This window comes from Melanostigma gelatinosum (assembly GCF_949748355.1).
Source record: "Melanostigma gelatinosum genome assembly, chromosome: 24".
Classification (NCBI taxonomy): Eukaryota; Metazoa; Chordata; class Actinopteri; order Perciformes; family Zoarcidae; genus Melanostigma; species Melanostigma gelatinosum.
This window is the reverse complement of record NC_136657.1, coordinates 2,512,284-2,535,231: the sequence shown is the minus strand read 5'-3', so window position 1 is coordinate 2,535,231 and position 22,948 is coordinate 2,512,284. Positions and strand designations below refer to the sequence as shown.

General features: G+C 45.1%; 3 protein-coding genes across 7 annotated transcripts in view; 1 reads left to right on the top strand and 2 right to left on the bottom strand.

Annotated features, from left to right (window-relative positions):
• Nucleotides 1-5,562: 5,562 nt before the first annotated feature.
• arl13b (ADP-ribosylation factor-like 13b) lies at nucleotides 5,563-12,439 on the bottom strand. 2 transcript variants are annotated; one of them, XM_079296705.1, is made up of 10 exons: nucleotides 12,089-12,439; nucleotides 10,696-10,766; nucleotides 10,320-10,569; nucleotides 9,802-9,907; nucleotides 9,375-9,577; nucleotides 8,251-8,365; nucleotides 7,977-8,127; nucleotides 7,396-7,521; nucleotides 7,113-7,203; nucleotides 5,563-6,739 (listed from the first exon to the last, which is right to left on the bottom strand). In XM_079296705.1, the coding sequence occupies exons 1-10, from the start codon at nucleotides 12,145-12,147 to the stop codon at nucleotides 6,694-6,696; spliced, it is 1,218 nt and encodes a 405-aa protein (XP_079152831.1). In that variant the 5' UTR covers nucleotides 12,148-12,439; the 3' UTR covers nucleotides 5,563-6,693. The 2 variants fall into 2 exon arrangements, with proteins under 2 accessions (XP_079152831.1, XP_079152830.1); XM_079296704.1 differs by having other exon boundaries at nucleotides 7,135-7,203.
• Nucleotides 12,440-12,923: 484 nt separating this feature from the next.
• LOC306797096 (gamma-glutamylaminecyclotransferase C-like) lies at nucleotides 12,924-14,355 on the top strand. Its single transcript, XM_079296279.1, has 2 exons — nucleotides 12,924-13,131; nucleotides 13,651-14,355. The coding sequence occupies exons 1-2, from the start codon at nucleotides 13,028-13,030 to the stop codon at nucleotides 14,141-14,143; spliced, it is 597 nt and encodes a 198-aa protein (XP_079152405.1). The 5' UTR covers nucleotides 12,924-13,027; the 3' UTR covers nucleotides 14,144-14,355.
• A 271-nt stretch (nucleotides 14,356-14,626) lies between these two features.
• LOC306796999 (FERM, ARHGEF and pleckstrin domain-containing protein 1-like) overlaps nucleotides 14,627-22,948 on the bottom strand; it is a 37,675-nt gene continuing 29,353 nt past the window's right edge. For 3 of the 4 annotated variants that reach the window (XM_079296130.1, XM_079296132.1, XM_079296133.1), the window contains exons 14-28: nucleotides 21,225-21,397; nucleotides 21,027-21,116; nucleotides 19,725-19,858; nucleotides 19,214-19,295; nucleotides 19,041-19,102; nucleotides 18,787-18,962; nucleotides 18,569-18,699; nucleotides 18,314-18,382; nucleotides 18,127-18,216; nucleotides 17,826-17,908; nucleotides 17,541-17,653; nucleotides 16,275-16,435; nucleotides 15,971-16,078; nucleotides 15,729-15,880; nucleotides 14,627-15,454 (exon numbers count right to left, since the gene is read on the bottom strand). In XM_079296130.1, the coding sequence (XP_079152256.1) occupies nucleotides 15,379-15,454; nucleotides 15,729-15,880; nucleotides 15,971-16,078; nucleotides 16,275-16,435; nucleotides 17,541-17,653; nucleotides 17,826-17,908; nucleotides 18,127-18,216; nucleotides 18,314-18,382; nucleotides 18,569-18,699; nucleotides 18,787-18,962; nucleotides 19,041-19,102; nucleotides 19,214-19,295; nucleotides 19,725-19,858; nucleotides 21,027-21,116; nucleotides 21,225-21,397 (1,700 nt within the window). In that variant the 3' untranslated portion in view covers nucleotides 14,627-15,378. The remainder of the gene's footprint in view (nucleotides 15,455-15,728; nucleotides 15,881-15,970; nucleotides 16,079-16,274; nucleotides 16,436-17,540; nucleotides 17,654-17,825; nucleotides 17,909-18,126; nucleotides 18,217-18,313; nucleotides 18,383-18,568; nucleotides 18,700-18,786; nucleotides 18,963-19,040; nucleotides 19,103-19,213; nucleotides 19,296-19,724; nucleotides 19,859-21,026; nucleotides 21,117-21,224; nucleotides 21,398-22,948) is intronic. The other variant, XM_079296131.1, reaches the window with a different exon arrangement.

Sequence of the window (22,948 nt, the reverse complement as noted above, 5' to 3'; positions counted from 1 at the left end):
CTGAGGTCAACGCACAACAACAACAACCACCACATACCTGTTGCTTCCTCTCGGCCGGTGATTGCAGCCTCTTGTGAGCACTCTCCTCACAAACTCTTTCCTGTGACAACACAAGTGGAACAATCATCGCACTCAGGGGTTACTCTCTGACAGTCAGAGTCTTTTTGCACAGATCTTCTTACGCCCACACTGTCCACTCTGTATTGTTGCTGATTTCACATCTGGGTCTTTAGTTTTGATTTGTCCCGTTGCTTTGATTTGACATAAATTCTCTGCCTTCATCTGCTCAGTATCAGAGAGTTGTCCAGCTCTTTTTATTTTTGGTTTTAAGATCTGCAATTTCACTGTTTTGGTTCAGTCTCGCCTCCTATGAACCCTAATTGTGATAGATAAATAATTACATATATATTCATGACTGTGGCACTACCTTAAGCATCCTTATTGTACAGTGTTGGATCTAAACCAGTGAGAGCATGATGTGTGAAACAGTCAACAGAGTCAAACCAGGAGGGTTTTTACATCCTCCCTCTCTCATCTTTCCTCTCGTCTCTCCTGTGTGCTCTTCAGCGAAGAAGAAATACTTAAAAACACCAACGCCGTTGCCTCGCTGCGCCCGTGGACGACTGACATCAGAGTGTTTTAGGTACCTGGCAGCTCCCTAATGATTTCCTTTGGCTTTCCTCTCCTCGCCTGTCTGCTAGCAAGTCATCATGGCCCAACTCAGCACGGATCAGTCTTTCACTGCAGGATCGTATGTTTTTGTGTGTGTAGGTGTGTGTCAAAATCACACTTCAGATTAATCCAAGTTATGCGCACGCTTGCACATTAAATCAACCAACAACCAAAACAAACCGACGTGAGAAGCCAAATAAGGACAACACTGAGTAAATTGTTGTTTGAATTTTGGCTGAAGATCCATGTTTGTGATTTTCCTTTTTCTGACAGCAAGAGACACTCAATGAAAAATGAATGAAAACCCAAATAAACTTTCGTTTTGTGCCATCAGTTTTAGCCCAATGAGCTCTGCTCAGCCTTCTCTTAGACCTGAATACACCTCCTTCACTTTGCTCAGCATTTCTCCCCATCACATGATTTGCACCTCAATTTTACCACCCTGTGACGTGTGAACCAACGCTTCATTTCCTCCCGGGATGAGTCCAGTACATATTGATTGATGCAGCCAAGCTTTAATTAAAGCTGCCTTGATGGCAGTGATGACCTGTTGATTCTAGATATTGAACACGAGCACTTCAGGCCTTCTTCAACTGCTAAAAGCAAACACACCTATTCTCTGTGCTCTTGTTCCCATATTGCCTCATTGCCCTGGTGTCCCCTCGAGCCACCCTCCCCCTCCCCCTCCCCCTCCCTTCTCTCTCAATCTTCCTGCGAACACCTCATTATCCCTTATCTGCTTTTCTTATTCTCTCTCCCATCTCTCATTGCCCCCCCCCCCCCCCAATCTCCCTCTTTTTACTGCCTCCCTGCATCTGTGCTAACCTCCGCTTTTTTATTCCACCGACCTTAATCAAACCGTGCATTGTGCCTCTAGTGTGCCGATACCAAGATGTTGATTGACGAACAGCAGAGTGCATGTGGCACATTCGCCCATTGTTTTTAGATGAGTACTCGCATGTGATGAGGCTATTTGGATCAGAAATGTGATCTGATGTGGCACTGAAATAGGTCCACCATCAGCACAGCAGAGTGTAGATAAGGGCACTAGATAGCGAGGGCTTTGGCTCAAGTGCTCTGCAGGGTGGTTTCTTCATTTACATGAACTGTATTCATCTTCACCAATAGGTGCAAATGATTTCTAAATCTCATGAGCCAGCAGTTATAATCTTAGCGTCTCTTCTGGGGATACACAGTCAAATGGAAACGCCACATAAAAGGACTTCCAAGTCACTAAATCTGCATTGCAACACTACATAAAGGTGAGTCACATTGGATTTCAATTAGCAGGATTAGTCAAGGATAACAGAAGGTCGAGGCATTAGCACTTTGATATGCGAGTCAACAAAGAGAGTTCCTCATCTGCAGATCAATCACGTTCAAGGGAAAGTAACTCTGCGCGACCTCTGCTAGCTGTCACAAACTGTCCGAGCAAAGAGGAGCAGCTGTCACGAGCTGCAATGTGAGGCTTTAAGCCAGTGGCTCTGAGCCTGGGGAAGACCATCCATGAACACTTGTGCATTGACGACATTTCATACTTTGGTCACGTGAAAACAAATAAAGCATCCAACCACAACAACTGAGCAAACTGTGAGTTGCTGAAGGCGACAAGATGTGGCTGAAAGCTGCAGAGAACTAAGTGGACTATAAAGGGTTTTATTTGGTCAAAAAAGAATGAAAATCTTTGAGTGCTATGAAGACACCACGTTTTTCACAATGTTCTGCCCTTTTCTGCCAGCATCTCTGCACGTAACAGCATTAAATGTACATTCAACCAGCCGTTGTGAACATTTAGCAGCTGCTCCGTAGACTCAGACAAGCTCATCAGATGTTTCGACTTTCTCCTTTTCTACACCGCTTACTTACATGATGAGACACTACACAGCGTCCATTCAAAGGATGAAGGCTTCGTGTTCTTCAGTTAAGAACCAGCCTCCAGCTCCTGGCTGGACACAGCAGATTTAGAGTCTCCTGAGCTACATTTTCTTCCTTTATTTATTGGAAACATCCTTAAATTCAGTCCAGATGAATAGAGAAGACTCTCAGTTGTCAGTAGCCCCCAGAACTCTGTGTTGTTGAATGTGGAGCAGGGTTTACTAGAGCTGCATTGCCCTCTGCAGGCAGGAAGACATGGCTGCACGGGGTTAAACAGAGCAGCAGACATTCTCTGCATGCTCCCTGTGGGCTCAACCTACTGCTGCGAAACCCCCTCCAGCACACAAGCACGCCCAATTACCTTTTTCTATCTCATTACAAAGACAGATGCACACACTGAGAGCCAGAACACAACTTCATTCATTCATTATTAGCTCTCTCTTTAGCCCTCAGGGTGTCATGACAGCTCTGTTGACACACAGCTCGCTGCCGGCGCTTTTTTAAACTTGTTTGCCTCATAATAGAGATCTGATTATTCTAGATAACGCACACACACACACACACACGCCTGGATACCCATTCCCCTCCATGCTTGGACTGTGATGTAAGATGAAAGGCACATTAGTTGTATAGCGATCAGCGCAATGAGTCCTAACACCTCCTTCAGATATGGATTATTTGTCTTTGAGGAGCTTCCTGCAGTGAGCTGCCTGCAGCGAGCATTGCTGCTGCATTTAAAGACATCCAGCACGGTGTATGATAGATGACATGATGGCAATATGAAACTAGTATCAAATCTGCTTTGGGAGAGATGATTGGGTCCTGATTTGACTGATTATTGGAAGGAATATCCACATACAGAGTGGATTCAGTGGCCCCAGATTTGATCTGTGCATGCAGTCAGTATCCATCAGCCCACACGTGTCCTCGGGTGAGGCACTGCATGTTTTTCTGTTCATCCATTATGAGCCTCTTCACATAAGGAGCTTTACTTCTCCTCATTCAAGGTGTAATGGGGAGCATACAAATAGCAGCTTCATGGTTAATTAAAGGCTGCTGATATTTTCTCTCCCATCCTGGAATTCAAAACAGTTTTTCCTTAAAGTAAAAGCACATATTACCAGCAGAACGTACTGTCAAAAGTCTCTAGTTCTAGCGCTTAATTAATCTGTGACATAATGAGATTGTTAATGCTTTTTCGCAAGTCTTTTATTTCCTAAAATAGCTGTGTGGGTTTTTTTAGCAAACACTCATGAAGGAGTGAACAGTGCATTTGTCAGGGACTATTTTGAAGCTGCGGATTGATACACATTTGGTGCTCGAGTGAGTATTTCCAGCTGCAGGACTGTGAGAACAGTTGTTCATGTGCATTGCAGTGAAAGAACCGTTTTCAATAATCATTTCGGTCGACACAAATAATGCGTGTTCGTTCAGTTATTGTGGGTTTTACTCTGGTCGTGGGATTTGTTTTTTGCTTGCTTAAGTCTCTCAGATGGAAGGAAATCATTTCTATCACTTCACTGTGTAAATACACTTCCACAGTTATGATTACATCTTCACATAATATCGCTTGTTTGAAGTATCAAATTGCACACATCTTGTGATTTTCCCTGGTTTCTAAAGTAATGACACTTGTTAAATATATCAGACTACTAACGTGATAACAGCATTTCAATCAAAGGAAATGTTAGCAGTGAGTTGTCCACGTAAATAAAGAAGTTTGATGAATTCACCTGCAGCACTTCATTCTATGTACCATGTGTACAGTACCACCATGTTCAAGAAGTATTACCTGATCTTATTAAGCATCAGAGGGTCAATTAAAAATGCTACGTGCAACATTGTCTGATGAAAGAAAGGCAGCTCATACTGGCAACGAGCACAAGTGCCCCAAAAACACTGCATCTCAGCTCATGGCCCTATCGCTGCTCGCTGTTGCCAAGTGATGGAACACAATAAGGACTCAACCTATTCCCTGCTCATGAAAGCTTTTATGTTTGCTGTTTTAAAGCACTCAGTGCTGCTGTAGGTCATTCCTGCATGGGGGAAATGCTCTGGCGCACAGGAAGTGATGCGTTTTATGTTTCCAAAAGTGGCTGTTTTATTTGGAACAAACAGAAGAATGACAAAAAAAAATGGTGCCGGACACATTTTGATTGAGAGGAGATGTGTTGTCAGGATACTAAGCACAACAAATAATGATACAACTGCAGTAATGCGATAAGATTAGTAGAACAGATGTACTTCATCCTCTAAGGAGAAACATCTTTATCTCCAGTTACTCACAGAGAAGACTTCAAAATTCCGAAAAATAAACCTATAAAATCTAAAATAAAGAGGATGTGCCCGGGCCCTGTGCGTTTCATTACTGGAATGAGTCCAATCAGTTCCTTGTGCTCACACACCATGAGTCAGACCACGTGGCTGGTGTGTTTTCTACGCTCATAAAGAAGAAAATCTGTTTGTGCGCAAAAATATGATTCCAATACAAAACCGCTCGCCCAAATCTGACTTGATCTGTCAAACACACAAGTTCATTAAATACTTCAGCAATTGTATCTCTTGTTTTGATTAATTTGTGTCATTAGCTGTGTAATAAATGGAAAAACAAGGTTAAACAGCCAAACACACAGCGGTGTGACGATCTACCGATATTGCCGGTATTTAGGAATGAAATATTGATGTCATGTTAATAATACACACGGGATAAGTGGAAACATCCAGGGCCTCCTAAATCATTGCATACATGCGGCTACAGACTCTTCCCCCGCACTGTTGACAAAGTCAAAGTTTTTAAAATGTTTGATAGACATCTGGATATCGTAATGTAAAAAAGTTTGCGGCCTGCTTATGGAACTACTGATGCAAAACACCTCCTCCGTACCAGATGTGTATCCCCGACAGTGTTCGTGAATAGATCTCAGTCCTCTTGTTGGAAGTAACAAGTACCAGAAGTACTAATCAACACACAGACACGTGTGTAAACGATGCAGAACCACAGAGAAACAATTATACTTAAACCATCTTTAATTGTGAGGTTATAAAATGCAAACAGGGTAGAAAAAAAACCATGTTTTCAAACATCTTGCGCATTAACAAGAGAGCGAGTGCTGTACTATAGTTTTGAAAAACAATATTGGAGTTCTGAAGTGATGTTTCAAGAAGTTACTCTCATGTGTTCTGACCCAATATCGGCACGTTCCAGGTGTCGGTGTAATGATGCCGTCTCCTCCCACCGCGTCCCGCTGCAAACTTAACTAGAGCAACGTTGTGTTCAAAGTTGTTTTTCTCCACATTGATGGTTTGCGCTTTTTGATATGTAATTTTAGCTTTTTCAAAAGTGAAAATGGGTCCAAAGACACGGTGAGAAAAGTGCTGGCTCACACCTCAGGGCCACCTGAGAGGCAGCAAGTCGGAGGCTGATTGCAGCCTCCAGAGAAACATCACATGTTTACATGTTTAACAATAAATAAAAAGGATGTTGTGTAACATTTATCCATGCGCAGCGTAGTGTGGCAGATTGCTCCCGCGATTCACCTCGTTTCAGTGTTGTGAAAAGGGAAAGTTTGACTTTGAGAAGAGCAACTGTAAAAGCACTCATCTGTGAAAAGCCACTTAACACCTCCAGAATATCTCAGACGCCTGTTTACACACTACAAAACCCACGGTGCAAAAAGAAATGAAGAAAATACGGCCATCTTTAATGCCGGCGTGTATACAAACCCATTATTCAGTCACAGATATATAAGGTTAAAGCGGACATATTTACATTCTCTGTCAATTAAAAGCATTTCAGTCGGTCCATTCCGTCTAACACTGACATTTAAAATACTCAATAAAGTTGCTTTTGTCGCGTGGAGACAGAACCTGACGTCAAATGAGTCCAGGCAGGTTCCACGCGTCACACCGAGTCGTGTCAGTTTGTGTAAACCAGTCAACGGCGTCTGAGCAGGACTTCACTTCCCATGGTGCCCCTGTGTTTCCTGTCCGTCCCGCTCCGGCGCTCGTCCCCGGGGCTCACCGGGTCAAGGAGGTCCGCAGTGTCTCTGAGTTCGGTTTGTCTACACACCGCTCGCTTTGAGACAGAAAGCAAAAGAGGAGAGCCGTGATTGGAGGATTTAAAGAATGACGTCATGAGCGTCGCCGTTAGGCCGCGGCCTGTTGGCGAGAGGCGGGAGGGGCTTGAAAAGTTCTGTGGAGGGGGACGAAAAAAAAGGTTTGGCTACGTTAGTCAACTACATCCACCGAGTCCTGGAATAAAAACAGTCAATGAGAGCTCCGTCTATAGCAAGGTCAGCACAGAGAGGATCAGCCATGGCCGAGTTAGAGGGGACACGTAGACTTTGGGGGGGGGTGAAAACACAAAGAAGCCTTCGAGTTGATGAAGATGTCTGCCACCATGATGGATCCACACACATTCAAACACGATGAGATGCAGGAGAAGAGAGAGACAGCGATGTGTGGGATACTAATCAACAGCCGACACACATCAACAGAAAGGAAGCAGTGCATGAAATCAAACAGTGGTTTACGGTGGAGGGGGGGGGGGGGGGTGGAAGAGTTACCGGACTTCACGGGCATCTTTACCAGAATGTCTCGAGTCCCCGAGTGGTTCTAGTTTTGGCAGCCTAGAAACGTTGGGCGTGGCCCATCCCACTGAAAAAACAGAATGAATAAACAGTGATCAGGACACAGAATAACAGAAGTGATGCTCAGGCTTCCGCTTCACACCACAAGCACAATCTGCTTGGTCTGAATCCTCTACAGATTGGAGAGATTAGCCACACACAATGACAAGGAGGAGTGAAAGGACACAGAGATTCAGTTCACTTCATAGGGCAGACTGACCGGGAGGGGGGGGAGGGGTGGTGCTCTCCGCCGGCCCGTCCTCCGTCCTCAGCGGGTCCACCCGGTGCTTCCTCTTCAGCTGCAGCTTCCTCGTCGTCTTCTTCTTGTCTTGCTCGCCTGTTTTGGCTGAAAGTGCAGAGACATTTAAAACAAGAGAAGGCATGAAGAAAGAAGCCAAACGTTCAAATGGAAGTTTCACTGATGGAAGCGGCCTCTCAGAGTGCCTTTCTAGTTCTTCATGTTATTGTCTTCTTAATGTGTGATTATGTTCATCTATCAGACCTCCAGCACTCTGAGCTTACTGAAGAAAAAGAGGAACGATATCAGACAGCTGCTTCATTTGATGAGACATCTTTACCCACCGCGGTTCAAAGCCGACCAATAAGCCACGAGGAGAGACTCTGCCGCCACATCTGGACTCAAGATAACTTCTTCGGTCCTTTTTACTCAACTTCTAAATGAATGTCTTGGCAGAAAGCACATTCATAAAACTGTTGGACTAGTAGCCAAGTGGTTGAAATCACGGGGTGTTCTCCAGCTATTCCCAGCATGAAAAAGGTTCGAGGCGGTTCCACGCTCACCTGAACTGGCGTTTTCCGGTGTTTGTCTTGGGTCGCCTGGCTCGTCCTCCTCGTCCTCCTCTTCCTCCCGACCAGCATCCGTCCTCTGGCTGTCGGTCCGGGCCTCCTGTGGCTCTCTTTGCCTCCTCCGCTCCTCCTCTTTATAGTCGTTCTGAAAAGGAACATGAAAGTGATCTTTCCCCCCCCAAGTTCTTTGGAAGAAACCAGAACTTCAGCTCCAACTAGCAGTCTTAAACAATCGAAATCTGTACGTCTGTACACAGAGGTCACACACCTCAGAGACCACGTTGCTGATTGGCTGGAAGGGGCTGGGTATGTTCTCATCATCAGGCTCCTCCTCCGGGATCTGCCTGCCCTCGCGCTCCGCCTCGTCCCGCTCCTGCCGATCTCTGCGGACAGAACGAGAAGTTTACTTTTCCGCAGAATGATGCGCCCCTTACTTTGATCTGCGGTCAGATGTAATTACATCGACCATTCAGCGGGGTTTTCTCTTTGTCAAATATCTTATGTCTTCTTTTATTGTTACTCCAGAGCAAGAGGGCGTGATGAAATCATTTTGATGTATTGAGCAGATGGGGAGATTCCAACGAGTCTCTTCTTTCATTTGCCTTTCCAGTCTGACCATCTTCTCTCCTTTATCTTTCCCAGCATGCACTTCTTCCCTTATCCGACTGACTTTCCTCTATTCCACGAAACACTTCATCTAGTATCTAGGGCTGCAACAACGAATCGATTTTATCGATAATAATCGATTATTAAAATAGTTTTCATTATCGATTATCAAATTTCATTATCGATTCGTTGTGTCGCGCGATTATTACGCCACTCAATAAATCGCGGAGATGTTTGAGAAAAAAAAAAGGAAAAACAGCAATTTGAAGCAGTTGTTGTGAAGTGGAGCTTCTAATGACGACCAAGACACGTCTGGTTTTGAACGGAACACTTTCCTTCCTGAAAACTGCAGTTTAACAGCTGTTACAGTGAACAGACTCTTGCACCCGACATGTACGTTAGCTTTTCACTTATCCTTATCATTGTTGCCGTGAATAAGCACGTATCATGCTACTTCCTGTCTCTTCACAGTAACAGCACTTCCGTTTTCATGCTCTTCACAATAAAAGTAAACTATTTACAACAGAGGAAAGAGCATCGGACCCGTAACGTTGTTCTGAAACATGGCGGAGGCAGAGGAATCAGTACGACCTAAGTGGTCCAAGGTGTGGGAGCATTTCACACTTAATAAATTGAAAAAGTGTGTTCATTGCAAGATATGCAAAAGCGACATGATATGGCACGGGAGCACCACGGTGATGATTCAGATGTGTTTAAACTTGATCTAATTTCTTAGTTTGATGACACTGAATATTTTCCATTGTCCTCCATCCCTTGTGTCTTCACCTCTCCTCTCGTATCTGCCGCACTCTCGCCGCCCTCTCCTTCTTGTCCTGGTCCTCCTGAGCGCGCTGCTCGGCGGTGTCCTTCTGCACGCGCTCAGTAATGGCCTCGTAGTCTTTGGCAATGTTGTTGAGTAGCCACTTCAGGCCCTTCTTGATGGACTTGTCGACCTTTTTGCCATAGCCTAGAACGGCAGAGCACGGCTCCTGGGGGGCGGCATACATTGAGAGATAAGACCTCACGAGCATCTCTCAGAAAAATACAGACTTGATGTTGACGCATGTGTTGTTTTGGATGAATACATGATTTCTAAAGCGAGAGAATGAACCGTTGTCAGCCTGGCTCTTCGTCTCTTTATGGGACCACAGTGAAACCAGATGGCCTTGATGTCATTCAGCTGCCGTTCCACAACAGGTGCACAAACACTTACGATCTGACAGAGACACTTGTTCTCGTTCACGAGCTTCTCTAACGACAGGTTCTCAATGATGTCTGCTTCAGCCAGCGCTCCCTCTTGGTCTTGTTTGTTGGCGAGCCTGGAAGCAGAGAGGGATGAAGAGATATTGGGGATTGATGTTGGGAAGAAAAAGATAAATACATACAGACTTTGTAGAACCCCGTGCCTGTGACTACACTAGTACAACCAACTCAATATTTGAAAAGAAGGATGAAGTAGCTGCAGGATATCAAACTCAATCTTTTGCATTGTTGCATAGTTATCTGTGGCTGGACGTCGTATAGAAATCTTATGGAAATATGACTCTGCCCTGATTGTTGATTACAATACTGTCTGCATACCTGGAGAAATACTTTAAACTCTGCATGCCTAAGCCTGTGCTCTGTGTCCTGATTTAAGCTGCAGTGCACATTTTCAGCAACAAATTGAGGACTTTTAGGCCAGTCAACTTCTCTATTGTCATAAAATTCTTTGGATGGTACAACACTCACACTAGCACAGGTTTCCCTGCGATACGTGGGTGCTGGAGGACCTCCGCCATGGTCTCCCGGGTCTCCTGGAGCCTCTGGACATCGCTGGAGTCCACCACAAACACCACACCGTGCGACTCGGAGTAGTAGTTCTTCCAGATGCCCCGGATTCTCTTCCCACCACCCAGGTCAAAGATGGTCACCTCGAACTTGCCCTGCTTCAGGTCAACTTTGGAAAAACCCACAGTAGGAGCCACATCCCGGGGGTTATCTGCAAAGGCGTAACAAGATGGGGAACATGGTTTACAAACTTTTATATTATTTACAAAGAATTTTGAAAACAACAAAAATGTGCCAAATGCAAAAATAAACATGAACATTAATAAACAGCCCGCACCTCCTTGGATTCCTCGAACTGTGGCTGTCTTCCCTGCATTGTCCAGTCCAACCATAACCAGAGTCACCTTCCTGTTAGGGGGGGAATAAATGAATGCACATGAACACAGACTTGACCAGGTCAGACGTGTCTGATGTCCTGCGTCTAAATGTGCAGCATCTGAAGCCACACTAGCTGGCATAAGATCCCAGGATGCACCGGAGGGCACATATAAGCCCATTGATCATCTGCATGACAATCAGAGATCTGCACAGTAGACCGAGTGAGTCAGCGACAGTCCCGTGGGCAGCTAACCCAAATAAAACAAGACGGATATACTGAATATTTGCTCAGGGCAACATTTGTACTACTGATGGTTATTCAAATACTATTTGGCAGATTGTGGAAGTGGCTAAATTACTTTTCTGTCATCAGTTTACCTCGAATAATTTCACTGCACGTATTGCATTGCAAGCACAGGCACATTGACCCCAGCAGTTCATGTATCCACCTTGTAAACACACACAGTGAAAAGCAGCAGCAAAGACCTGAGAGAGGAGATGAACCTGGAGCTAAACTGTACACATAAACACAAGCCAGTCCTCCTCTACTAGCTGAATACCTAACTTTGACACTTGCGCCGAAAAGACATCAGCCGCACTATCCATCCAACTGTCCTCTCAGCCAGATGGCCTTCATCCGGGCAGCCGCTTGTTGTAAACCGCCAACAGGCGAGACACCGTCTGCCCCGTGTCCACTAACCTTATAAACCTCTGCTCTGTCCTCGCTGCTACAAACCCCTCACAGCAACAGGCCGAGAGGTTCACCTAATCCTCACCTGGATTAGGTGAGGATTTCTGACTAAGTCCAAAGGATCAGATGCCTCCGTGGGCACCACGTGGGTTCAGCACTCGCAATGACTTTTTTGTGGTCCGGCTGCTTCACACTCAGAATGTTTTGCATGCTTTGTATTCAGCCAAAGACATCCTGAGAGGGAAGTTTGCAGGAATGAGGCAAGTTCATAAGGAGGTACAGAGCAGCAACACTGCATCACTTCAAATCAAAGAGGAATAGTTGAAATAAAGTAGACTGAGTCCTCTAAGAAGTGATGGTACCAGACAGCTAAAATAATGGAAAAGCATTTACATCCCTTTTATTTCTTCAGTCAAAAATCCACTGAACTCAGATAAGTCTGATCTGACAGTGGTTGCAACTCTTTTAATACACAGCGTAAAAAATGATTATACAGAGCAAATTTGATCCAAAACATCAAATCAGTCGTATGATAGTGACTACAAACTGAACTGCAACTCATTCATGCAAACTACTGAACCAATCGGATTTAAGCTGCATGATTAGGACAGGAAAGAGAAAACAACATGTAGCTAGGCATCGTAGTAAAAAGCTAACTTACCTTGCGGGCTCTCGCCAGCGTTTCAGCCAGTTGCAGCAATTCGCCATCAGGCTAAACATCGCAGTCCAAGTCCAGATGGCTGCTATCAAGTGGCCATCACTCCAGAAGCGTCACACCGCTAACCAAGCTAAAGCTAACGTAGCTAGTGATAACGGTACATTATTAACTGGTCTGAGTTCAGTCTCAGCACATTAGAGTTAGTCTGTTACCATACGAATGAACGTGGCGCTCACTATTACAATAAAACGAGGTTTCATGTACAACCGAATGCCGCTACAGCAAGTACTGTACTCACGAAACACGAGCTAACGGTAATTAGCGTTAGCTGCGCTTGGAAGATGTCTGCTTTGTTTACGCCGTATTTTTCTGCTGCTAGGCTGCGGACGTGCTTACGTCATCCTACGTAATCGACCAAATCAGCTTCGACGGAAGCCGTGACGGTTTGTTGAACGAGCGCCCCTTGTGGACAAGTGGTGAACCCACAGTTGTATGAATAACAGCTGTGATATTCAATAAAATAAAAATAAAAGTAAGTTAGGAATTTATTGTCATATACATATACACATACATGAAATTTGACTTCTGCATTTGACCCATCCCTATATATAGGGAGCAGTGGGCTGCCATTGATCGGCGCCCGGTCTATAATCTGTCTATAATAGATAATAGTAGTTATGTAGTCCTCAACAGAGAAAATGCACCAAGATCTATTTTCTACAAAAAGATGACATAAAGAGAAATGACTGAGAGCCAAAAAGACCACATAGTTAAGAGTAAGAAATATAGATAAAACAAAACACCCTATGATAAACCAGTAAAGCAACAGCAGTTATTATAACCATCACTTCCACCATCATTTAATAAATACTCATGAGTAAATGTTTTATTTAGTCTCTTTCCCTCGTGACTTCAGCGCCATACGCTGTTTTCCACAAGCGTATGAGTTTTTACTGCGCATGCGCTGTTAACTCGGCTCTGCTTGAGCCAGTGGGAGCACTTTTAGTTGTAATGAATCTACGAGCCATAATCTTCATCACATTCTGGTGAGACTCTGCTCCTTTAGTCTTAGTTACACATTATAATATATTTTTGCCGTTTTGCGTTACGTGCGCGTTTTAAACGTGTCATTACCTGGTGTTGGACGTCAACATATTGCTGGCTTAACTTGACTATTTGCTGCTTTATTCTTTTTACTCCGCTCAATATATTTGACAGCTGTTACTTTGCAGATTCATATTACAAAATAAAATCAACAAAATAATTATGACGTAACATTCATATAAGTGAAGCAATTATTATAATCAAGCAGGTCGCTCTCCACCTTTACCAGCATTAAGTGAACATTACACATAAATGCATCAATAATTATAATCCAGTTATATATTATTCTTAAATGGGCCATTCTGCATAACATGTACTTTATTTTGTAGAGTTGTTTGGTGCCTCAGGTTTGAAAAAGGTATCTATTCAGCATTTAACGTTCAGACTAAAAACCACAGGGTGATTTATCAAAACAAACATGGCGGCAGGTTGCTGACCGATGACCGTGCTGTATTTTACAGGCGCCTGCCCTCCTGCATCCACATGGCTCGCGTCTTCGTCTACGGCACCCTGAAGAAGGGACAGCCCAACTACCACCATATGTTGGAGAGCGCCAATGGGAAGGCGGAGTTCCTCGCCTCGGCCTGCACCACCGAGAAATACCCGCTGGTGATCGCCAGCCACGACAACATCCCCTTCCTCCTCAACATCCCCGGCCAGGGCCACAGAGTTCTGGGAGAGCTCTATGAAGTGGACGACAAGATGCTCAAATTCCTGGATGAATTAGAGGAGGTTCCCACCATGTACCAGCGGGCTCAGGTCAGACTGGAGGTGAAGGAGTGGGTGGGGGAGACCGAGGGGGAGGAGAGGCCGGCGGCAGGCAGCTTCACCGAGGCGTTTCTGTACAGCACGACTGCCTACCAGCCAGACTGGCTCACGCTGCCCCGCTACGAGAGCTACGACTCGCGTGGGGATCATGGGCTGCAGTACGTGGCCAGACAAGACCGGGACTGAAGAAACATGTTACATTCACACTCACATATGTTGACTGATGGATCAGCATTTCCATTAATAGTATAGTAATAATAAATGTTAGTACTAGTCAATATGAAACTTTTTGTTTAAATTGTTTAAAAAGCTTAAACTCATGTTTGTTTTACCCTCCAGTTGTACATATTTGCAACGCTCATCGGGCTAAAAGGCTTTGATAATAAAATTCATGCCACACCTAAAACTGTGTTAACCGTTCTTTTTAACAACCCTTACCGTATCCTCTCGCATTCATTTGGTGTTCATCGCTGTTCCCGTGATGATTGGGCATCACTGAAGAACTGCAGCAGTTTCACCTCCACTGCTTTTCTTCTGGATTTCAGATTTCTCCTGAAGTGTTGCTCGTGGTTTTCCTGCGAGTCGTCGTCCCATCTGCGGTTCTGGCCCTTCTGCAGACTGGGGACCAAATTTCAGATGAACGCAATCTTTTCTCATCTTTATTTAGAATAGTAAAAGAGTACAGAAGAGAAGGTATTTGGCAAAAGGACCAGTGAACTCTCTGTTGGCATTGGAAGCAGTTTTGAAGCCGTTTGTCCTGTTAAACAAAGCAAACCGACTGGAAAAAGAAGCATTTCATAGTGTATCAAATACTGTACAAAAAGTCACCTTACAACAAGAAAAAAGATGGATGTTTCCTAATTGTGACCAAACTGAATTAATCTCATGATATTTAGAGATCCCCAACGAGTGCGTTCACATGCACACCGTTTCAAACCCGGGTTTAGGTCTTATTCAAGCTTTTGTTTCTACATGTTTTACTCTCATCACACAGGAATATTTACCAGGCAGACATATAAAATGCAAAAAGAAAACTGCACAAACCCATGCTTCAGTGTCCCAAATACTTCTGGAGAGTCCCATGAAAACCATTCAGGTCTATCATGAAGATAAAAGCCTCCTTTTTGTAAACACGATACGTGTTCGGGGATGAATATTTCATCGGTTTGTGAACAACACTTAATGGCACCAACACAAAAATGAAAGGAAAAGCAGAAGGACTGTGTGCTGCCAGTTTGGAGGAACATACATTTTGAATGACATCGTGGGCGAATGCCATCACAGACACTAGTGGTGCAGAAAGTGTGATAAGAGGGCCGGTGTGGGAGTGAACCAGCTCTTCAGGGGTAGTCAAAGTGATTCTGTGTCGATAATGAGAGTCTGTTCTGGTGTTTGTGCGCTCTGAAGTCTCTGCAGGTTCATCAGTAAAGGTCTTTCCTGGTGCTCGGCAGGGAGCGGCTGGCAGAGCAGGTGGCACTGCGGATCACCTCCATCCACCTGGAGACGAGACACATATATTACTGAAGTGCATACAACAGGATATGGATATTTGAGTGCTAAAATACAGGCACAAATATTTTTGTATTATTTCAACAGGTGGGTAACCAAAGTTTCGGTACAATGCTGTGCCATTAAGATGCGAAAAACAAGCTTTTGTCCGATTGTTACAAACATAAACCTTCCTTTCCTGACATAGCTCAATCAAACTGGAAGAAAAGAAAATTCTGTGTTCTGTTGATTTGAAACGGTGACTGTATAATATAACGGCGACCTTTCAAAGGTGTACTCGCTCTCTGATCTGAAGTAGTAGACGTGGGATTTGAAGTGGAGTTTGAAGACGTAGTCTTTGTGGATGTTCTCCGACTCGGACGGGACGGTGACGGAGTAGCCCAGCAGAGGAAGGCTGGCCAGAGGGTAGTCATCCTGTGAAGAGACGAGCCAGAAGTCATCTTTATGCATCGACATGTTACGACCAGACACTTTTTATTTTCACCGTATCTCTATGCGTCTAACCTGGTGTGACTTGTAGAAGAAGAGGCTGAAGTTGGTGAAGACCACCCAGAGTTTCTGCCAGCCGTTACTGTTCTTAAACTTCCTCAGCAGGTTCCCTGACAGCTGGTTCTGGAAGAGAAAGTGAGTCAACAAAAGACACGCAAGGCCAAATAAAGTGACACCGATTCCATAATAGTGTTAGAAACGGGGGGGGGGGGGATGTAGTTCTCTCTATTAATCACAAGCTTCTTCTTCTGGACTTGAGAGGAAAACCAGGTGTGTGATGTGTGGAGAGAAGACGATTAAAGCGACGCGGGGCCGGTACCTCCACGGCGACACTAAAGTCCACCATGGACACGCTGGTGTTGCGATGCCAGCAGACGTGCACGGTGGTGTTGCTGCGGTGACCCTGGCGCTCCAGAGACGAGCGCGAGCCGCAGAGCTCCTCCTCCGACTCCAGCTCGGCTCCTCCGTCCTCCGACAGCTCTGGGGAACGATGGAGAGGTGAAACGTGCCGGTTAGAAGAAAGAAACTGATGTCACTGGGTAGAATCTATGACACGTAAACTGTCCATTTCAAAAGCCGATGTGCACACAAGCCAGACATGTCCTCATGATGACAATAAAAAGGCTGAATCCCATGAAATCCCAAAGAAACCAGCTCTGCCACATCCTGAGGTCTGTTCAGTTCGTACTGGCTGATGCTCCGGATCTTAACTGGTTGCAGCCGCTGCTGGAAATTGCCACTGGACACTTGATCCAGAAATACTTCGCTCTGTTTGGCTTTCCTTTTTCTGGCTGCTGAGACTTGGATGCGACTTTGTAACAACAGTCTGGCTTTAATTATAAGACTGAAGCCAGATTCAGTTCACAGCAGTCTAAAAATGTGTGTAAAGACTGCAATATCATAAGGTGAATTAAGTATCATTACATAGTAGTACCACGTTCATGGTTGGAAGGTTTCTGAGCCAAAACGGTGATCAAAGCAACTTCAACACAGTCCGGACAAAATAAAAGAGGAAAGAGGCTTTTGTTGTTACTTGTAAGCCAATACTCTTCAACAGTTTGAGTTAAAAATGTACATTGCAGCAGATTTCGCTGCGGGACAATGGAGACGTCAAAGCGAAAGGTCACCAGCTCGAGGCCTCATTCAACACCGTGACAGGCGTTTATGATGCAGAATGAGAAAAGAGAAGAGAAACGGAGGCAACAGCTGGTGCCTGGGCCTACATATATCAGGTGACATTAAACATGATGAAAGACCAACTGGAGCAATTCAGAGGGATTATTCATGAGGTGCTGAGAGGCAGGGAAGGAGGTGTGTATGTGGACTATAGACAAAGAGATGATCCCTTAAAGAAAGAAAGTAACTGATGATTGGACAGGAAGTGGTTATTTGGGACATCTATTCTAGAGAGGTGCTGGTTCCCAGACAGACGTTCGTCAACTTACAAAGAAACCACAGTTACCGTTTACACTAACTGGTACAGGTGTTACAAATCATCAAGTTGAACCCCTAACACATGGCCTCACTGTCAAGATAGACAATCTTACATTCAATTGGATCGAACAAGACTCGGTACTAAACTCACTGTTGTCAGAGAGGCTGGTGGACAGCAGGTCAGTGCTCGGGCCGCTGCTCTGCTCCGCCAGGTCGATGGCCATCCTGATGTCCTCCACCCACCGCTCCATCTCTGACGCACAGCTGGACGCAGACACAGAAGAAGACAGAGGGAGACCGGATGTAAAAGTGGGTCTTTATGCATCTGCACGTAACCCGTAACTTCTTTCATTCACAGCAGATGCTTGTCATATTCACAGTATTCACTGTCATGTAAAAGGAATATATATTTATTACTGTGTGCGCTTATGTATACCTGGCTGCCACCACCACAGACTGGCGCAGTCCAAACAAGGTGAAGGAATGAGGGACCCCCCACTCCTCCTCGCTTTCTCTGATCTGCAAAAACACACACACTCCTTAGTGGTCGAGCTCAGTAATCCTAAACATGTAAATAAAGTCCATGACCACAACATGTGATGAGCCCGAACATCCCAATGAAACACAACTTTTAGTAAAGAATGACAACTGTGCAGGTTTTAATGCGATACGAGTTAATCCCGCAGTGACTGAAATCCTTTTTTAACGCATGTTGTTGGAGGATGATGGTTACGTACCGTCATGCCGTACAACGGCAGCTGGCCGTGAACTTTAAACTGGTTGGACGGAGTCATTCCTCGACTGGTGTACACCAAGGAATCACTGAACTGGAGAGTAAGGAAGAAAAGAAGAACACGTTGAGGTTTGCTTTTCTGCAGTTGCCGATATTCGGCTGACTTTGAAAAGTAAGCTGCAGTTTCATACCAGGAAGAACATCCTCTGCTGAAGGCCCTTCCCCGAGAGCTTGCTGAGGCAACCGAGCCGGATGAATTCCTGAACACACAAACACACTGTAATACATATGAGGCCAACAGAGGGGAAGCCAAGATTTTGCAGAATTTTGCAGGTCACGGAATAATTTCCGCCTCAAACATTAAAAAAAACAACAATTTAAAAGTCAGTCTTTTCTACTGAGAACATCCAGGTGTCGGATCAATACATAAATGTAAAGAGTCTAACCCTCCCGGGGATGGCGAGGTTGTCGATGCCCGTCAGATCTTTCTTCAGCTCTAGAAGCTTCTGGAAGTTCTCCATCTTCATCATGGTGCCCTGGAGCTGCTGCACCATCTCGGAGATGTCCGCCAGCGCCGCTAAAGAAGGATGAAGTAATGGTGATAAACAACACAATGTCGTTTGACATGTGCAAAAATGAAGAGATCAAAGTCAGATAGAAGTACCTCTACAGTCCCTGAAGTCCTCGTGGGTGGGCGGGTAGTGCTTGCACAGCCTCTCCAGGATGAGTTTGTAGTGCAGCAGGCGGTGGAGAGGCCGGAGGAGGAAGATGTTGAGGGGCAGGTAGCAAACTCTCTGCTGCTCAAAGTCTCGGCACACGACCTCCGCTTTCCGACTGGACCTGAGGAGCAGGGAGGAAGATGAGGCTCTTTCAGAATGAAGCCTTTGCACTTTTCTTTTCAGATGCGAAGAAGCTAACCTGCAGACCCGTTCCAGTTCCACCAGGCACTCGGAATGCTTCTGAAGATGAACCGTCAGCTGCTGCAGATGCAAAAGACGGACAAAGAATTGATTAAAAAAAAAAGACGAGAAACAGAGAGAGACAAACATGTGTAATCCAGAGTCCTGCTGCCAAAGGGGAGGCGTAGTTACCCTCAGACCCTGAATGTTCTTCAGGAGAATGTCACCAATTCGCTGATAGTCTCCTTTAATGTGGGCATTAGAGCGACCCTCCCTAAGGAAGAGACAACACATCGAGAGCTTCTTTCACATGCAGTTACACTTATTCACCAGTAGATGCCAGCATACAGCTAAGCTTGTACCACCATGACTGGAAAATCTTCACTCAATTCCCACAATCCCATTCATTTTACCAGCAAGTCCTCCCCTCGCCAAGTCTGTGTGTATATGTGTGTGTGTGTGTATCCTCCAGTATGTCATTAACACAGACACCATTCCCACAGGAGGAGAAGCATGTGCACATTTAGTTCCCATGGAGTCACGTTAACTCAGCAGGATTATCTGAAAGCTGAAATGACTGTTGTTTAATATGCGTGTGTAGAAACAGTACGGAGGTTCATTTCAATGGAGACGGATTGCTCGTGTCAGAAGCAGTTTTCTGCACCAAAGCTCTCAGTCATCTGAATGGGAAACGGATACTGACCACTGAGCCAGCCGCTGCTCCACCTCTTTGAGGAATCCCTGGTGAAAGCTGTGGACCGGCTCGTAGCTGGCAGAGATCAGGTTCTTTACGGGGTCTGGGAAGGCCTCATCTTTCCCCGCAACTCCATGGAAGGACTACAACAGACAACACCGATTACAAACCAGGCATGTGGGGGGAAAAAACGGAAAAACATGCATCGCTTGCAAAATGTAGTCCTATCTGACGCTCATATTTTCCATTTTGGACCAAAAGTTGATGTTTGAGGGTGCTTACAGCAACATCGGAGAGCCACGTTGATGGAAGTAATATGCAGGCGTCTCTACAGTGAAGCGATGAACAAGCTTCAGGTTGAAGCCAAAGCAATTCATGGATTTTCAAATTCCAATTGTTTTTCTTGCAAAAATTACAAAACATTTTCTGGTTCCAGCCTCGCAAGTGTGATGTTTAGCTGTAGTCCAAATGACAAATCAATTAACTGAAAAATATAAATGTGTCAACAAACCATCAAAATATTCAGCAGTTGCTTTTACACACCAGATGTTTATCATAAAATGATGCTTCAAAACTAATTAATTTACAACACATAAGTTATATTTTGGAATCAAAATAACGTGAATGTAATTGAAATCACGAATAAATATAATCCACCCAAAAGCAGACACTTATTTTGATTACAAGTGGCAGATATGAGGAGCCGCACACACACACACACACACACACACAGGTACGATCCCAGCCCATGACGTTGGTTTGCACCGAGGAAAAAGCACCAGCTAGCTCACACACAGACACACACCGTGACCCTGACACCGAGGTGTTATATTCCCCCTCAGAGCGAAACGATTACGACAGATAGGGCAGACAGGAGGCCGTCCAGCTGCTTCACAGAAGGACTCGGCGGGAGAGAGGAAGGGTGAGAGAGAGCGAGAGGGAGGGAGGGAGACGGTGCCAGCCAACGAAAATATTTAAGAGGTTTAAAAAAAATAAAAAAGAGCCAGCGCACGCCAGTTCCTCCCACATCAAAGAGGGGTGGAAACTACTGTTGGGAAGAAAAACAGCTGAGAGGGTGAAAAAGACACAAGCGAGGGGAAATATGAGTGTTTTTATTTGAACAAGGTCAGAGGTCAGCTTCATAATATTAATGCTGCAGGTGTTTTCCCTCGTCCTGCTGCTGATTTCCCCCTCATTTTGGTAAAAGTTGACTCACATAAACAGCAAAAGACCAAATTTTTAAAGATCCCTCTCTCTCAGCCAATGGACTCAACCACATCACGTAAAGGAAGCATGTGTAGAAATCTTTACCTCTGTGATGACCTGCAGGTCTTTGAGGTAGGTCCGCTCTGTGGTCAACAGTTCCTTGGCTATGAAGTAAGCCTTGTCTGTGGGAAACTTCTGGACACAAACAGAAAGAGCCATTCACTGACCGATCCCGCCGATATTACTTCAGAGATGTTTTATAAATCCATCCTCCGGCCACCCTCTCCCTGTCGCTACAGCTACCTTCCTCCTGGCCTCTTCTTCATCATCGTTGCGGACACATCCGGCATCAGTGAGCAGCGGGCTGGTGAGAGGCGACAGATGGTGTCCCTCGGGACTCTGACCCAGGACGCCTGTGCTGCCATTTACGACCACGCGGGGACTTCCCGCCGGAGAGTCCTCTGAACCGGGACTTTCTGGGGGAGGAGAGGGGAAATGGGAAAATGGAAGACGAGGGGACAGGAATAGAACAAAGAGTGAGATAAGGGAGAAGACTACATTCACCCTGCTGCTTTTGGAAGCTCAAGACATCAACACATTCCCCAAACGACTTCTGTAAATGTAAGCAACGCCGATGGCGACACATCTCAAGGTTAGACAATTAATTCATCATGAGCTGTGGGTCAGGACACCACATGACAAAAACGCTACGATCACTCAACTCTGAAGGAGGCTACTTCCACTCTATTTCTCTATTTGGGTTCTTTGCTGAAATGTGGTTTAAAAAAAAAAAAAAAGGATCCAAAGAAGCAGAAATGTACAGTAGATGTTAGTAAAGAGCTGTGGATTAAACATAGCAGTGCATTATAAGGGTAATGCAGAGGAGTCATTTCAGCCCTGGTAGAAAACACACTCCAACAATCTATGAACAGTATTTCATCTTTTCCATTTCCCTTACAATGCACGATAGATATGATCTATAGACATGTGACAGTCATGCTAGTTGTGATGACGTCTAAAACACCAGAGAAACAAAAAGCTAAAGCTACTTCTCACTACATGGTACTGGGTTGTGACTGTATACTTGCCCGGGTGCAAAGTTTCCAAAGAGTCCACTGTTGCACACCAAACTGGATCATGGGTAAAAAGCATGGCAACCACTGAGTGCAGATCTGTGACGGGCGCTATAAAAGAAACATGCCACCATACAGACAACAAAAAAAAAAGCCACGCAAAACACACGACGAGCTAGACGACATGAAACACAGACAGACGTGTGCACATGCACGACAACCGCTACTCTACGGGCTAACTACCACAGCACGAGACACGGGGGGGGGGGGCAGGACTCAGGCAGGTTGAGGGTTGGGGGGGGGGGGGTGGAGCCGGTTGACATCGGTTCACTCTACAGAAAATTCTGGAGTCCCTTTTCTTCGAACATACAAGGTAGTTTTTTTTATTGACACGAGTGCACACAGTTACAGTGTTAAAGAGAGCGGTGAAGGGTCAGGAGATAAAAAAGAGTAGAACCTGAAAGAAGTCACAAGAAATGAAACCCAGTGGGTGTTTCGTCATGAAAATAAAAAGGACAGGTGTGCAGGAATTCAAAGTGTTACAAGAGAGACAACGAGAACCAGTGAGTCAGTGCGTCAAGGGCAGAATTATCACTTCAATGCCTTTCCTTTGTGAAGATAACGACTTTTTGGCAGCTCTTCAGTGACATTGCCAGCACTTTTGCAGAACTGCCACCAACCGTCAAATCAGAAAAGCCAGAAAGCCGGTTTATCCCGTCAAAAGAAGCCAGTCAGTAAGAAGTGTGTCATGTAAACAGAAAGAGAAGCACAGATGTCATGCTAAAACGTCACCGTATACCATCAGTGACAGAAAATCGTTTGACACTTTGGGAAATGTGCTGGCTGGGTTTCTCGTAGAGCGTCCGATGAGAGGATCGACACCGCTACCGAAGTCTCGGCGAGAACTCAAACAAGTGCATTTCCCAAAAAACTAGTTGCTGGAGATCATCAAAC